General features: G+C 40.8%; 1 protein-coding gene across 7 annotated transcripts in view; it reads right to left on the bottom strand.

The window, feature by feature from the left end:
• farp2 (FERM, RhoGEF and pleckstrin domain protein 2) overlaps window positions 1–18,363 on the bottom strand; it is a 182,375-nt gene that overhangs the window by 128,120 nt on the left and 35,892 nt on the right. For 6 of the 7 annotated variants that reach the window (XR_006313336.1, XM_043701708.1, XM_043701709.1 and 3 more), the window contains exon 2: window positions 7,921–8,025. Coding sequence is in view for 5 of the 7 variants with exons in the window: in XM_043701708.1 (XP_043557643.1) it covers window positions 7,921–8,025 (105 nt within the window). In the remaining 2 variants the exon portion in view is untranslated. Of the gene's footprint in view, window positions 1–7,920; window positions 8,026–18,363 lie in introns of those variants that run through there. The other variant, XM_043701712.1, reaches the window with a different exon arrangement.

An 18,363-nucleotide genomic window follows, 5' to 3' on the forward strand; every position in this document is an offset into this window, starting at 1 on the left:
AAGTGAAACTGTCACTGTATTCTAACAGATGAAAGGCTTAACAGACAATCAATTTTTCAATGTATAATTTCAGTTACATCACACTGCAAATTTTTGCTATAAATTCTGTGTTACGATCGAGCCCTCCACAATCACCTGATGAAGGAGCGTTGCTCCGAAAGCTAGTGTGCTTCCAATTAAACCTGGTGTTGTGTGATTTTTAACCTTGCAAATAAGATGTGAGGTGTTGTTTGTCCGCTTGGGTGGATATATAAAAAAAGTCTCTGGGCATTTAAAGAACAGAGGGAGAGTCCTCCTCTGTTCTGGTCAACATCCATCCCTATAAAAAGCGGGCGGCATGGTGGCTCAGAGGTCAGCATTGCCACCTCACAGCGCCAGGGACCCGGGTTCAATTCCCACCTCGGGCAACAGTCTGTGTGGTGTTTGCACATTCTCCCAGTGTCTGCGTGGGTTTCCTCCGGGTGCTCCAGTATTCCCCCCACACTCCAAAGATGTGCAGGTTAGGTGAATTGGCCACGCTAAATTGCCCACTGTTAGGTGCACTAGTCAGGGCAAATGTTGGGGAATGGGTCTGTGTGGGTTGTTCTTCGGAGGGTCAGTGTGGACTTGTTGGGCTGAAGGGCCTGTTTCCACACTGTAGGGAATCTAATCTAAAAATGTACAATTTTACATTTTACCTCATCTGCCAGAACTTTAGCCTTTCACTTAACCTCTTTTTTGGTAGCCTTCTTACCTTCGCTTCACAACTTGCTATTTGTGTCACCAACAAATGCTGCAACCATACCTTCCGACCCATCAATTACATAATTTGTATAAATTGTGAACAGTGAAAGCCCTAGTACCGATCCCCATGGGATAACACTTATTACTTCCTGCTAACCTGAAAACCATCCAAATATGCCTTCTGTCTGCTTTCCGTTAAGCAGCCAATCTTCCATCCATTTCCACATCCTACACTCTACATGAACTTTTATTTTCTACAATAACACTTGATGCTTCCTTTTATTCACAATGTGTGGGACTTTCTCAAAAGAACTCCAATAGATTGGTCACAAGACTTTCCCTCCACAAACCCACACTGACTGCCTGATTACCTTGAATTTATCCAAGTGCTCTGCTATAACTTCTATATTAGCAGCTAACATTTGCCCTAAGACACATGTTAAGCTAACTGGCCTGTAGTTACCTGCCTTCTGTCACACTCCCTTCCAGATGAAAACAGTTAGAGTTGCTGTCTTCCAAACTGTTAAGCCTGTCCCTGAATCCAGGGAGTTTTACCAATTGAAAATATATGCAAATATCTCAATTGCCACTTCTTTCAAGGCCCAAGAATGAAATTCATCAGGATCCAGGGACTTGTCAGCCTGCAACTCCAGCAATTTAGTCAGTATCACTTCTCCTTTGTGGTTCCTTAACTCTACCCACACAGACTATGCCTTTCAACTCTGGATCACTTATTATTGATTTAATTTCATTAACAAGGCAATTCTACCACCATGCCCATTTGCCTGTCCTTTCAATGCAACGTGTATCATTGGATATTTGGTTCGCAACTCTGATCCCCTTGCAGCCACATCATCATCTATTTCAATCTACGCAACAAATTCATTTACCTTGTTTTGTATAATGCACACACCCTCAGTCCTTTCTTGATTGTCCCCCCTTCTCACAGTTGTCAGTTTATCTGCTGAACCTGAAATTAGATTCCTGATTCTTTCCATACTCAGTCCGAATAATTGTTTAAACAGAGGGCAAGTCCATTCTTGTACCTTCTCTCATTTGATAGAATGCATCTATTCTGAGATTATCTCCGTAAATGTCTGCTGCTTCAACTCTATTGACCTATCCTTTACCGTAATTTGCCACTTTAGTTAGCTCTGCTTTCATGCATTTATAATTTCCCTTAGTTTAGTTTTAAAGAGTTTCAGACCCACACCTCTCTCCTTCAAACTGAAGGAATATTCCATCACATTATCATTGCTGTTGCTCCAGAGTGCCATAACTTCAAAGTCCTTAATTAATCCCATCCCACTGCACAAAACTAAATCTTGCATAGCCCTTTGGCTCCAGAACATGTGGTTTGAAGTAACTGATAGAGGCTGATCCATATAAATTTTCCAGTCTATACACAGATCAAGATCTCTAATGGTCACCACTATGCCTTTCTCACAGAGTCCCATTATTATTATCTTTATGATTCACCCTGTATACCATGCCCACAAGTGATTCCTTGCCCTTATCATTTCTCATCTCTACACAAGCCATCCCTACATCCTGTCACTAAACTGAGAACCTCTCTCTCTCTCCATAATGCTCGTATGAATGATTGAAGCTACCCCCACCTTTAATAAACGTTCTGAACATCTTAATTGTCCTCTACCCTTCAATATTCCATATCACCCTGCCAGCAATGGCTTCCAGATCATACTTGCACATTTCTATTTGCACTCGATCTTCTGTTTTGTCTCAAATGCTGCATGCATTCAGATAAGGTCTTTGAAGTTGTTTTTATTCTTTTTGCAACCTTTACCATTATATGCTGAATGACTCTTAGATTTATACACTCCCCACCTCCCCTTGCTCCCCTCACCCCTCCTCTAACCCAGTCAGAGGAATCAGTTTCAGCTAGTTTTTTAAGCAAGTCCAACTGTCCTACACTGGAGATCTTGTTAAAGGCTAGGAATCTTAGAATTTAAATTGTAGATTTCAGCTAAATGCAATTTACAACCAAAATTAGATTTGTACAAAAAGATTAGACCTTTTACCCAAGTGCCTGCTGTCAGTCCATTCTTGATAACTACATTTATTGACACAAGTCATATTTAATTAAACTTTTATAATCCTAAAGGTAGGGATTGTCAATTTGGCATAATACATGGCTAAATCAAGAACATCTTTCTATATAATGCTAATATAAATGATTGAAGCCAACCCTATCTTTAATAAAGATCCTGAACATCTTAAATAACCTGTACCCTTCAGGATTTCACATCATTTAAAGCTCAAGACCATATGGTGTGAGGTTAGTACCCCAAGAGGAGACCATTAGCCAAATTAGCAAGATGAAAAAGACAGTGCCTATCTGTCCTGTTGGGAGCAAACTCTGATCATGAATATCTCCATCTCGAACAGAAATCACTGGAGAAATTCAACAGATCCGGGCAGCATCGGTGAAGATGAATAGAGCGTAAACATTTCGAGTCCAGTTACCTTTCTTCAAAGGGTCATGGGATTAAAAAACATTAACCCTGATTTCTCTACAGATGCTGCCAGACCTGCAGAGTTTCTCCAACCATTTCTGTTTTTTGGTTATTTCAGATCTCCAGCATCTGGAGTTCTTTGGTAAGTCTTGACACTTGATAATAAAATATTGATAATAAAATTTAATTATTTCCCATCAAAGGTGTAGTAGCTCTACCTAATGTTTTTGAGTGCAAACAAAAATTGGAAATAAACAGCTAAACTATAAGTTTTAAGCCCTTCTCCTTGTGACCACATCTGTCCTGCTCAAAATTATTCTGTACCAAAGAAATTGCAAACCAGCACAGTTAATATCTCAAGATCTGTAATATCTGTAAACAAACTATGCTCTCACTATAAACGGATGTTTAGGAGAGGAAATGTGCATGTTTAGCAAAATAGTTTACAACAGCAATTATGAGTCAAACACGTTTACAGCTTAACCACGATAACAGAAGGACTACACTGAAGCATATTTGTGGGTATGAAATTTCCATGCTATATCTTGTGGACATATAAATCCTTGAAAACACGGGTTATTTGAGACTTTGAACTAAAGGATTGCAGATGCTAGGTGTATAGGGTCTACATCCCAAGGACTAGCAGATCATATCAAACATCATATCCTTTCCACTGTTCAAAGCAGGTACTGACCATTGCCAACCAGCCCATGATTGGAAAGTCCAAAGCTGTGTCCAAAATTAGAAATAATTATGTGATTGGACAACATTTGCTAAATATCCCTGTCCGTGCTAAGAGCTATGTTGACAATCAACTAAAACAGTCATTTGGGCTCAGTGTGGTGCCACTGCACTGGCTGGACATCACATCAGTTAATAAAGTCCCATAGATGTGTTGCACTTACTCCAGGTCAAAACAAATGAAAGCCACTCTCTCATTTTTTGGCCGATGTGTCAACCAGTATACATGCTTGGTTTAAGTTAAACAAAACTTGACAGTTATCTGACCAGCACAATCTAAGTGGGGCATTCATGTCTACCCCCATCATTCATGTCTACTTGCCAACCAATCAGCTCTCACTTCTTAGAAGCCATGGAAAGGTTGTTGGCCCTTGTGAATTGCCTTTGTAAGTGCAAGATGAAAAGCTTTGACAGAATGGTCTTTTTTTTTAAAGCAATACTCAAGTTCTGTATTACCAATGACAAAGCACCACTGAAACACATGAAAACTTAACACTTATTTAAGTGATAATTGGTATTAAAAGACAAGGATTGCTTGTAAAGGTAAAAAGTTAAACAACTGTACCACTGACAGAACACACACAGTAATGCAATAGGAGTGTTAAATAAAGGTGCTCTTCAGTTATTAACCAATTGTAAATAAGCTGGCCAGTGGAAGGGCCACTCCATGAAAACTGCACCTGTTCTAGCATCAGCCTAGTCAAATAAAATTAGAAGGCCTTTGGAACGTGACATGAAACTTCTCATTTTGAGTCTGTTCTCATCAGACAACGCTCATTGCCCAGGGTAATGTCAACTGTCCAGCATGATCCTTTAAATGGATCGCTTACGCTACAATCTTCTAGTTGTTGCAATACTATAGTGAAGTATGGAAAGTCATTTATCCTGGTTGCACCTTGAGGGATGTTTGACATTTCATAAAGAGATGTTAAGGAGCAGATCCACTGGAACAGGGAACAAAGATTCGCACTCTCCAACTATTTACTCTACAGAGGTTTGAGTTAACTAGAAAATATTTTTTTAAAAGTCCAAAACAGCAGGAGTGTACTTTTCCCACATGTGTAAAACTTCAGGAGGGGTGCAGAACAAGGTGATCTCAGGTCAGCACATTCCCATCACTGACTGCAGCAGCAGTTTAAAACACCAGCAGATTTGTAGCCTAAATACTGCCCAGCATCATTAGCTGAACACAGTTTGCTGCAGGCACTAATTTCCAATCTTAAATTGAGAAATACCCAGAAAGTTCCTCAATCATGAGTCTGCTTTTATCCCTCTAGCTTGTTTAATTAGTTCACATTGACACTACACCCACTGGAACAGGGAATGACAATGGGCATGTCATTTTCCACATGTGTGAACACAAACAGCCTGATGGCATTTCTTTGTCATCTTAAAAACATCATCTCTGAATCATGGCACTTCATAATGAAAGTAGTTAATTTATTCATGTTAACTCTTCGACCAGTTAAATAAATATCTACACATAATTCAAAAAGGGAATAAATTGGAACATTAAACATAATATTGGAAATATGCTACAAAATTACCTCACAGCATTGTCCATTTTCCAGGACTGGTAGTATACTTTACTGTCTACTTTCATTTGTTGACATTTGATAGATTAGGTGGGGGCTACCACTGAGAATGTAAAGTCAGGAAGAGGGGAAATCTTGCATGTTGCACGCAGAATTCTGAAATAAGCTACATTCTTTGCAGTGGGGGAGAAGGCTACATATCGCATAAAATGCTTGTCACCTATTGCATTTCTGCTTTAGACATGTTCCCCTGGTTTCTCTCAATTTGGGATATCACTCCTGGACTGGCTCCCTAAAAGACCAAGAACAAAGCAACCAGGGCTCCTCCACACACTTTAAACGTTTGTTTTCTCTGAAGACGTATTCCATTCTCTTTACAAGTTATTGCAGACTAAACTTTGACCATTTTCTGCTAGGACAGTGCCATAGCCTAACAACACACTTTATAAAAAGAAAACAATTTCTTCCCCGCTTCTTATGATCATAAATTTATCCCCAAGTTAGCAGCACACCAAACAGCATGACACTTCCAGCTTTCAATCATCTACCTCTCTTTATCGTACTGAAGACAGTCCAGATTGCTTCACTCTCCTTTCACTAGGAAAGCCTCATCTCTGGAACCATGACAGAATTCTACATTTATTCCAAAGATTTGACAACGTTCCTAGAGAAAGGCCATCTTCCCCAAGCCACCTTCCCCACTACCATCCCCATAAATATGGACAGAATATTTCAACTATGGTCCAAGTCAATGATTTAATCGTATTATGCATCATATCTGTCCTTTCCAACTCTGGACCCTATTTTAAAAAGTTAGGACAGGCATTTTTTTTTTAGTTTTAGTCTTGTTAACTTGCCCTCCTGCTTGAAATTTTATATATTTGAACCTTCAAGTCTCTCTGCTTCCCTACTTACTTTGAAGTTTAATCACATAGCTTACATTTAATTTTCTTCCTCCCAAAAACATGTCATTTCATATTTAAGCAAGCACTTCGCTGCCGAAAACTTACATTCAACAATTCCAACTCTTTCAGATGAAACACTCATCCCAGTCTTGAAACGCGGGCACGTTTTTACATTATGCCTCTTATGCAGAAGTCATGATTTATGTATGATGAGAGCAATATTAACTGAGGGAAACCCATTTATCACATTCCTCCAGCTCAAAAATGCATCCAACAGCCAAAATGCTCTATCCTTTTTTTTAAGCCAATTCTCTATCCAAGCTGCCACATTCCTTTCAACAATGGGTTTCTTAATTTTAAGCAAATCTTCTTGTGGGTCACAACTCAAACACCTTTACAAAAGCAGGGCACAGAACATTCAATTGATATCCTTCATCAACAACTCTTTCCTCAAAGAACTATTACAATTTCTCAGAAATAACTTGCTCTTTATAGATCTGGGTGAGTTTGGACTATTCTAAGAGGAGCATTATTTTTTTTCATCTGGTTGATTATTTAGTCAAAGTTTTGCCTTGACATATGAAAAGAACTGATGTTGGTCCATTGACATGGTGTAACTTCCACACACATCAGTCCATTGCATGCGATCACAAAATCTCCTGGGAAAGGGGAGAAAAAGATAACAATTGAAAAAAATCCAAAAGTTTCTAGGTGATGAATGACCCAATCTAAAACTTCAACACACAGTAATGTGCAGCTACTTAGGCTTCACAAAAGGAATTCCCTCCCTAAATAATTGACCCCTCTCCTTCCAGAGTAAAGCTCTATTGTTTATCTAACCACTTCCTCCTTAGAGAGCTTGGCATAAAATGCATTTGATCCCAGTCTCAGGTTTCTATTCTAAAGACATGATTGAAAGGAAAGGCTGTAGATTTCATTTTAAATGTGAACTCAACTTGTCCCCTATCTTTCCTTCAGTAAAGCACGGCTTCAGGGGTAGGGTGAAAACCACTAAACCTGATCAAAGATCATTTTCAACCAAGAAATCAATTGGAAATATTTAAATAAACAATAAACCACTACTTAGACTGAACGTCATTACCATGCCCAGCTTCACTGTAAGAAAAGGATTCGAAACTGCTCAGTGATTCTTTAGTGTCTATTAGAAGGGAAAGGGATTAAAGAGGCGAGGAGAGACAAAACAGAAAAAGACAAGGAGAGGAGTGTTTGGCAAGCACATTGTTGCAATGATCTGTATTTACAACCAAACTCAAGGCCAACAATCAGGCAAAATGCCCAGCGCACCAACACAAATACTGCGTACTCTGGTGATGATGTTCTACATACAGGTCCATGCACTCAGACGTTACTGATTAGTCACAGATCATTTATTTGGGGAAAGGAGTCTTGCTCACAATCAGTGTAACCCCCATTGGCTAAATAATTTTCCCATTTATGCACAGCTGCAGTGACAACACATTTGCTGCTTTGAGATTTAGACTGCTGTCATCAAAGCACAGAATTGTCCAGACTACATACCTCATTTCCCCGACTGTTGCGAAATTCCAGGCCAAAATAATCACTCTCGACAAGATTGAGACGGTGGCAGATTTCATCCATCAGACCCTGGCCATAAGCTTTTTGCTGTAGGAGGAGAATTACAGACATAACAAAAGTAAGAACCATCACATCAATTTGCACGTTGACAGCATTTTTAAAAACACAGTGAAACAAACTCAGGCATTTCAACAGAATGGTTTCCAACAATATTCGACACTGAACTCCAATAGAGCTGCAGGTTAGAGACACAGGGACAAAAAGGCAAGGAGAATAAGGGAAAAACAGATGAGGTTTCCAAAAGTGTCACTGGACCTGGAAACCGCTAGCACAGGGGTGGTGAGTGAATATGATTTGATACATACAGCACAGTCCCAGATAAGCTCAGGTATTTTAGGTGTTGGAAGTGATTTCATCGAATTCCAGTAGCAGCAGTTACTGTTTTATACCTGTATACTGTTGCATTGTTTTGGAACTTGAGGATAAAATATCAAAACAACAGCACTTTAAAAAGGAGGAAGGCAGACAAAGGCAGTGACCACATGGTCAGTGAAAGAAACCCATACTGCTAGCAGACACAGCAGTAAATCTGCACAGTTACTGCCTTTGCAGTTTCAGTTCAAGTATCTCTGGACATCAGAGTGCATCTAGGAAAAATTAACAAACACCAAAATTCACAGCTGACCTTGGAGGAACCTGTGTGGGAGAACTCAGCACAGGAACAGATAAGTGCATAGTTTTTAAGTGTAGCCTTGTTGTAAATATACAATAGTGAGTAGAGTGGGTTCTTTCTGGGTTACATTTTATTGAGATCTGTCCCTTGATTAAATTTTAAAAATATAAGTAATAAATATTAAATTAGCCTGGAGCAGTGTTCTGTTTAGAGCAATGGACGGTGCTATTTTCTGGTCAGTAGATTGTGAAAGAGCAAAGATGGCTTTTAGTACAGCATTGGATGTGGGAGTTGACGAAGAGTTTCCACGTAACCGATGATTATGTCTGCAGGAAGTGTCTTTTGTTGCAAATCTGATCAGATGGCATGGATTGGCAGTTAGATGCAATAAGGAATTTACATGAGTAAGAGGTGTGATGGATGGCAGTTACAGAAGGGAGGAAAAACCACAGATACACAGTCAGACAGATCTGTTAACTCCAAGAAAGGTAGGAGGGATAGGCAGATAGTGCTGGAGTCTCCTGTGGCTATCCCAATCTCAAACAAGTATGTTGTTTTGGAAAATATGGGGGGTGGTGAACTTTCAGGGGAAAGTAGCACCAACTGCCAAGTTTCTGGTATTGAGACTGGCTCTAATGTAATGAGGGGTACGTCTGGTTCGAAGCAATCGATTGTGATTGGGGTCTCTAGTCTGAGGCACAGACAGACATTTCTGCAGCCAGCAGCAAAAAATCAGAATGGTGTGCTGCCTCCCTAGTGCCAGGGTCAAGGGTATCTTGGAGAGGGTGCAGATTGTTTTCAAAGGGGAGAGGGACAAGCAGGAGGACGTTATACACCTTGGAGCTAATGACATAGGAAGGATGAGATTCTGAAGGGACAATATAGAAAGTTGGCAGGAACTCAAAGGAGATCAGAGAGTAGTAATTCCTGGACTCCTCCCAGTGCTACAAGCTAGTGAGGGTAAGAATAGGAGGACAGAGCAGATGAATGCGTGGCTGAGGAGCTGGTGCAGAGGAGAAGCGTTCACATTTTTGGATCATTCGTATCTCTTCTGGGGTAGAAGTGATCTGTACAAGGAGGATGGATTGCACCTGAATTGGAAAAGGACTAAAATACTGGCAGGGAGATTTGCAAGAGCCACTTGGCAGGGTTTAAATTAGTATGGTGGGTGACTGGGGCTCAGAAATAGTGAGGAAAGAGATTAATCTGAAACTGGTACAGCAGGGAAAAGGAATGAGTCAAACAGTCAGGACAGGCAGGAACAAAGCAGAGTACAAGGTAAGACTGACAAATTAAACTGCATTTACTTCAATGTAAGAGGCCTGCAGGGAAGGCAGATGAACTCAGGGCAAGTTTAGGAACACGGGACTGGGAGATCATAGCAATTACAGAGACATGCTCAGGGATGGACAGGACTGGCAGCTTAATGTTCCAGGATACAAATGCTACAGGAAGGATAGAAAGGGGGGGGCAAGAGAGGAGAGGGAAAGGGATGGCATTACGGTTGTACTTAGGTAGGATATTCCAGGGAGGTTATTTAGGTGGAACTGAGAAATAAGAAAGGGATAATTACCTTATTGGGATTGTATTATAGACCCCTCCCCAATAGTCAGCAGGAAATTGAGAAACAAATTTCTAAGGAGATCTCAGTTATCTGTGAGAATAATAGGGCAGTAATGGTAGGGGATTTTAACTTTCCATACATCGACTGGGACTGCCATAGTGTTAATGGTTTAGATGGAGAGGAATTTGTTAAGTGTATACAAGATGATTTTCTGATTCAGTATGCGGATATACCTACTAGAGAAGGTGCAAAACATTACCTATTCTTGGGAAATAAGGCAGGGCAGGTGACTGAGGTGTCAGTGGGAGCATACTTTGGAGCCAGTGACCATAATTCTATTAGTTTTAAAATAGAAATGGACAAGGATAGACCAGATCAAGAAGTTGAAGTGCTAAATTGGAAGTAGGCCAATTTTGACGGTATTAGGCAAGGACTTTCAAAAGTTGATTTGAGGGTAGATGCTCACAGGTGAAGTGACAGCTGGAAAACAGGAAGCCTTCAGAAATGAGATAACGAGAGTCCAGAGACAGTATGTTCCTGCTAGGGTGAAAGGAAAGGCTGGTACATGTAAGGAATGCTGGATGACTAGAGAAATTGAGGTTTTGGTTAAGATGAAGAAGGAAGCATATGTCAAGTATAGACAGCAGAGATTGAGTCAATCCTAAGAAGAGTAAAATGGCAGTAGGAGTATCTTTAAGAAGGAAATCAGGAGGGAAAAAAGGGGACGTGAGCTAGCTTTGGCAAATCGGAATAAGGAAAATCCAAAAGGGATTTTAGAAATATACTAAGGATAAAAAGGCAACTAGGGAGAGAACAAGGCCTCTCAAAGATCAGCAAGGCAGCCTATATGTGGAACCACAGGAGATATTAAATGAGTATTGTGCATCAATGTTTACTGTGGAGAAGGACACGAAATATAGAGAATGTGGGGAAATAGATGGTGACATCTTCAAAAACATCCATATTACAAAAGGTAGTGGTGCTGGATGTCTTGAAACAAAGGTGTATAAATCCCCAGAACCTGATCAGGTGTACCCTCGGACTCTGTGGGAAGCTAGAGAAGTGATTGCTGGCCCCCTTGCTGAGATATTTGCGTCATCAATAGTCACAGGTGAGGTGGCAGAAGACTGGAAGGTGGCTAACGTGGTGCTACTATTTATGAAAGGTCGTAAGGAAAGGCCAGGGAACTATAGATCAGTGAGCCTGACGTCAGTCATGGGCAAGATGTTGGAGGGGATCCTGAGGGACAGGATTTACATTTATTTGGAAAGGCAAGGACAGGTTAGGGATAGTCAACATGGCTGTGTGCATGGGAAATCATTTCTCACTAACTTGATTGAGTTTTTTTGAAGAAATAATGAAGAGATTGATGAGGGTAGAGCTCTGGATGTGATCTATATGGACTTCAGTAGAGCGTTCAACAAGGTTCCTCATGGTAGACTGGTTAGCAAGGTTAGTTCTCATGGAATACCGGGAGAACTATTTAGATTCAGAACAGGTTCGAAGGTAGAAGACAGAGGGTTAGTGGTGGTGGAGGGTTGCTTTTCAGACTGGAGGCCTGTGACCAATGGTGTACCACAAGGATCGGAGATGGGTTCACTGCTTTTTGATAATTATAAAAATAATTTGGATGTGAACATAAGAGGTATAGTTAGTAAGTTTGCAGATGACACCAAAATTGGGAGGTGTAGTGGACAGCGAAGGAGGTTACCTCAGAGTATAATGGGATATTCACCAGATGGGCTAAAGGGCCAAGAAGTTTAGTTTAGATAAGGTGCTACATTTTGGAAAGGCAATTCAGAGCAGTACTTATACACTTAATGGTAAGGTCCTGAGGAGTGCTGCTGAACAAAGAGACTTTGGAGTGCAGGTTCATAGCTCGTTGAAAGTGGAGACGCAGGTAGATAAGACAGTGAAGGCGGCATTTAGTATGCTTTCCTTTATTGGACAGAGCCTTGATAATACAGGAATTGGGAGGTGATATTGCGGCTGTACAGGACATTGGTTAGGCCACTTTTGAAATATTGCATGCAATTCTGGTCTCTCTCCTACCAGAAGGATTTTGTGAAACTTGAAAAGGGTTCAGAAAAGACTTACAAGGATATTGCCAAGGTTGGCTGATTTGAGCCAGATGTAGAAGCTGAATAGGCTGGAGCTGTTTTCCTTGGAGCGTTGGAGGCTGAGGGGTGACCTTATAGAGGTTTATAAAATCATGAGGAGCATGGATAGGGTAAACAGACATGTTTTCCCTGGGGTGGGGGAGTCCAGAACTAGACGGCATAGGTTTAGGGCGAGAGGGGAAAAGGTTAAAAGGGACTTAAGTGGCAACCTTTTCACGCAGAGGGTGGTGCATATATGGAATGAGCTGCCAGAGGAAATGGTGGAGCTAGGTACAACTAACATTTGAAAGGCATATGCATGGGTATATGAATAGGAAGAGTTCAGAGGGATATGGACTAAGTGCTGGCAAATGGGACTAGATTAGGTTAGGATATTTGGTCGGCATGGGTGAGTTGAACTGAAAGGTCTATTTCTGTGCTGTGCATCTCTATAACTGTATGATTGGAAGACAGAAGGGACCTTCAGTCAAGTGTAGATGAAACTTAAATATGAGTTAGGACTTCAGCTGCAGATGAATTGACACAGAGGTAGAGCCAAGCAATATTACAAAGATAGAAGCAGGTGGTCCTGGAGAGGATACTGACTCCAAATTCTGATCAGAGTCAAAGATGGTACCAAAATGGTGATCAATGTCTCAGCTATAGACAGTTGCCAGAGTCAGGGATAGGGTCAGTACTTAGGGATCACAGATTATGACAGGGACCAAAAATAATGGCTTCTGTCTTCCCAATTCTTGGCTGGAGGGCATTTCTACTCATCTAATACTGGGAGCCAGACAAGCACTGTGACAAACTAGAGACAATGGAAACATTGAAGGTACTGGTCGTGAAGTAAAGCTGGTGTCATCAGCATACATGAGAAATGCCATGTTGTGTATCCAGATTACATTACCATGAGACAGCGTGCAAAGGAGAAGGAGGGTGACAAGGATAGATCTATGGGAATCTACAACAGTAACAGAATAGGAGCAAGAGGAAGAAATGGTAGGTGTTTCTTTGACTGGTTTGATAAGAGTGAAATCAGATTAGTGTAGTTCTATCCAGCTCAGCTCCTGAATCAAGGTACTGGATGAAGATTGAGGGGTTTATTGTAATAAAGAGAAAATTGGGTCAAGAATGCAGAAAAGCAATAATTTATTAGGTTATTTTCACTCGCAATGCCGTTTGCAAATTTGACAAGAGCCATTTCGGCACTACAACAGGGGATTAGCCCGATTCAAAGATTCATGGAAGGAATCATAGTTACAACATAGCCAAGCTGGGTATAGCTCTGCAAGGCCACAACACATTTGAGACCTTTGCTCAGGGAAGAAAGGATGGAGATGAGGAACAGAGAGTATGATTTTGAGGAGAGTAATGGCAATGACAGAATGGGAGCCAATAACTGACAAGAAAACATTAACATAGTTATCATGTGGGCCAGGAGATGCAGCGTATGGAGAAGGTGACTTCAAAGTGGACATGAGTCAAAGATGAGAGCTAAAGGCAAAAGCCACCTTACAGCAAGTTCATCCAACATACTATAGGAAAAGAAAGGAAGAGAAGATACAGAAGGAAGCAGATCTTACAGATACACCAGCTGTCCACCATCACTTAAATCTGCATCGCTGACTTAAATGTGCTGAGACAAAGGCACAATGGGGAACAAGAATGAGCGGAATAGTTTTAAGGAAGAATAGGGCAATGGTGGAGGTGACAGTATAACTGAGGGAAACAATATCTGCAGAAAGAGAGTCAGAAGTGGGCAAGGAACTAGATGACTTGAGATGCACAGGGATGGGAAAAAGCAAGAGGCTTTTCCAGGGTCATAGATTGTATAGTTGGGAGAAAGAAGGGGATGTGCAGCAGAATTAATAATTCCTTCAAGAGAATGATAAAAGTATCAGTGATTGACACAAGTATGGTGGAAACTAGAGATGGAAAGTTGAAGACAGAATGCTACAGGAGAGTTTACATACTGGGGCAGCTTAAAGGAGGATAAGAAGGAGGCAATGAAGACAAGAGGAGAGAATTGAGGTGCATGCTGAAATCACAAAGTTAAGATGTCGCTCAGTGCAGAGGTCAAGGAAGAAAAGCAATGAAGATAGCTGATTACGAAATTTGGCAGGGCACTCAAGCGGGGAGATAATACAAAAGATTTTAAATGAAAATTGAGAAGGGGGATCAGTGAAACATTCCAAGGATGAGAGCTGGCACAAGAGCAATGTACATAACTATAATAAATAGTATATTCTAACAATATTATGAGTAGCCTGTTAACACACGAGGACAGTTTTGAAGGGTTATGTTAGCTGAGTTTCGCTTTAATCATGCATGATTGACATTTGCAGGAATGTCAGGTACTTTCAGGGGCAATGGTTCAATACCTATAGGTATTCTTACAGTTCTCCAGTATGTAGATACATACACATTATGTAGTTTACTAACTCATGACCAAGGTCAGGTGTTCCTTTTCCTTAGAAAGCTGACAGGCAACGTTTGGCCAATTTCTGAACATTGTCCATCATCTTCCGCTCCTCTTTCACGTTGAATGCGTTCTTGCTGAAGGACTGGCCACAGGACATGATCCTCAAGTGACTGATGTCTGACTCTTCTAATCATCTATAACTTTCAACAACTTCTCCTCCTTCTTGCTGAGCCACAATCTAACACATCAGCTTTCGCTGTCAGGTTTTAAGGATGAACGTACTTTTGCTGAAGGACAGTCTGTTGTCTATATCAAAGGAATCTGTTGCCCAACAGTTTCCATTTCCAGGCCCCAACACACAATACTCTTGATCATGATTGATAGTGCTAAGAGTAAACACTTCAGCATATTTCTCAGTTCTGAACTGTTAGTGCAATTTCTAGCAGGTTAGCACAAATACTCAATACCCCTATACGAGGAGAAAGTGAGGTCTGCAGATGCTGGAGATCAGAGCTGAAAATGTGTTGCTGGAAAAGCGCAGCAGGTCAGGGAGCATCCAGGGAACAGGAGAATCGACATTTCGGGCATAAGCCCTTCCTGAAGAAGGGCTTATGCCCGAAACGTCGATTCTCCTGTTCCCTGGATGCTGCCTGACCTGCTGCGCTTTTCCAGCAACACATTTTCAGCAACCCCTATACGACCCTGTCTCAAAATAGGTCAGTTACCATGACAGATTACCACATTTGCAATTCCTCCCGAAGAATACTGTCCTTCAACATTATAACTTTTACAAGAATACTCAGTGAGATGGATACTATGTCTCATCAGCTACTAAATGCCACTCATAAATCACTTTAAAAATACAGCACTGCAGCCTCCACCTGATAAGCAGTTGCTATAATTCTTTGGTTTGGCTCTTGATCCCACGATGTAATGTTGAATCACATATTCTTCCTGGCATCTCCCTTTCTCTGATATCGGAGTAAAAGTCCCACAGGCATAAGCCTTCCAGAACCTCACTTAAGCCATGATACAGAAGCCTAGCGTCACAACGACACCAGCGTGATCAGTGTGCTCCATGAACTGTGAATATGAATAGTTCACTCTGCTCCTTTTTAGTCTTTCAACTGTTCCAATTTAAAAATAACCGGCAGCAAAGCTATAGTTTTAAGCAAGATAAAGGTTAATTTATTACACAACTATTGCTGAAAGTTACTAAGTACAAAGCAATGAAGGTCTTAGTTAAAAATACTTAAACATTAAACATAAATGTACATAAAATATACTTTGGAAGAATGAATTAAGATTAGTTTATCATTGCCATAGAGAATTTTTTTCTAAGGCAAGGGAGTTGAAAACTTGATGTTAGAATTCAGGTGTGATGGCGTCTGCAGTTGAATAGTTGGAGGTTGCCTCCACCATTGGAGTAAGCAGATCATATTCCTGGAGGGACTGAAGGGTCACACATTTAAGACAGAGATGAGAAGAAATTTCTTCTCTCAGAGGGTAGTGAATCTGTGGAATACTTTACCACAGAAGGTCGTCAAGGCTGGGTCATTAAGTCTATTTAAGGCTGAGATAGACAGATTTTTAAAGGGAATCAAGAGTTTATGGGAAAAAAGTAGAGGTGAAGATGATCAGATCAGCCATGATCCCACTGTATGGTGCAGCAGACACGATGGGCTGAATGGCCTACCTCGGCTCCACTGTTTTATGGTCTAAGAGGATGCTGACGCATTGGGCTATATTTGGTATGAATGTGCAGCAAGAATAGTTAATGTCAATCTTAATTCTCAGACTAAGCAGATAGATTTTGACTGGTCACAGCATTACAGAGGATGCAGAGTTTGGCTGGATCAAGAAGCCGATCTTCAAAAGAGATGCAAGTATATAAAAGTTCTTTTTGCTCACATAAAGCATGGTTGAATACTTACGTACATAGCTTCTAATATGCAGAGTGCAACATATTGTGAGCCCAGTTAATGATCTTAAATCAGTTTTTAATGTAATTCTTAGTACAGTCCCATTTATTTAATAAATGATTTCCTTGTGAATAGGAACCTAGCCATCCAATCACAGAGTATGCTTGACACAGAGGTAGGGCATAACCAAAGTATTCTGCATGATAACAGGAGAAAATCCCCACATGGCTTCCCCCCTAACAAGATGCTGCCACTAAGCCAAAGAGACCGTTTAGCCAACCACACCCATGAATAATGTGATATAGGCATTCGTGCTAGTGAGAGTCCAGGTCTGTAGTCTAATGGCTGGAGGACAGCTGGCAGACTACTTATAGGCAACAAGCCTCAGAAAAGTATACCCATCATCAGGTGTGATTATGCTATTGGAAACTATTTACTAAATAATCCAGATTGTGCTAATAGCTACACCAGAAACCAACTAAAGATCATCGGGCAGAGGTGATGCATTCGAGTGTTAGCCACTACACACAAATACTTAAGACCTTGTTTAATGAAGGCAAATGAAACTTGAAAAAGGTACAATGCATGTATAAAGAAAGGGTTCACGGATCTAGCCAAACTCCAAATATCCTCATGGCAATGCCCTGAGCAATCAAAATCAACCTTTCTGATCTAAAAATTCTGATTGGCAGTTAACTGCTCTTGCTGTAGCTCCTGCCAATTAAGATGTAATAAATTAGCATCTCTTCTCATTCAGTATAAAATGGTGTCTTGTTTCAAGTCGGTTTCCTGCATCCTGATCTAATGAGTGCAAGACAAAAAGCTTTAACATCTACTCTGTTACGGCACTGTTTCAAGTTCTTTAACACCAACAATTTATCAAAAGTGATGTCCATTTTATAAAGTCAAATTAGCCTTCTTTACAACATACATATATAATTACACAGACATCATATCAGATGCTTAAACATCAGAGGAAATTCAACAACCAAAGGATCAAAACTGGATCATAGCTTCTCATCTGATGCCCACAATATTTTTTCCCTTGTTGGTGGTGATCAGCTTTCAGCAGTTGTTCCTTTGATGTTGTTGAACTTAACCACATGGAATGGCTACCTCCAGGGACTAAGTCTCCAGAATTGTGCAGTTAGAATTACAATGAGATGGGAAGATTTCTAAGGAATGTTGTATAACATCTATTCCTCCTTATACATGGTTCAATATTTAATTTGATGTTCTGGGTTAGGACACTTCAATGGATACTCAGTATATCTACAAATGGCTCCCCTCTATTTATGTTACAGTTGAGGCTTAAAATGTAACAGTGAATCAAAGTACATGCAAACATGGGGCACTCTTACATAACTATTCAATCCAACCTAAGGATATAAAAACACTACTCAAACACAAGGAACTACATTGGCTTTTTTAGTCTGAAGGAGAAAGTGAGGACTGCAGATGCTGGGGATCAGAGCTTAAAAATGTGTTGCTGGAAAAGCGCAGCAGGTCAGGCAGCATCAAAAGAGAAGGAGAATCAACATTTCGGGCATGAGGAGGGTGTGCCAAGCAGGCTAAGATAAAAGGTAGGGAGGAGGGACTTGGGAGGGGGCATTGGGAATGGTGGAAGAAGGTTAAGGTGAGGGTGATAGGCCGGAGAGGGGGTGGGGGCGGAGCGGTCGGGAAGAAGATTGCAGGTCAAGAAGGCGGTACTGAGTCCGAGGGTTGGGACTGAGATAAGA

The sequence above is a fragment of the Chiloscyllium plagiosum genome, chromosome 13 (genome assembly GCF_004010195.1).
Source record: "Chiloscyllium plagiosum isolate BGI_BamShark_2017 chromosome 13, ASM401019v2, whole genome shotgun sequence".
Lineage (NCBI taxonomy): Eukaryota > Metazoa > Chordata > Chondrichthyes > Orectolobiformes > Hemiscylliidae > Chiloscyllium > Chiloscyllium plagiosum.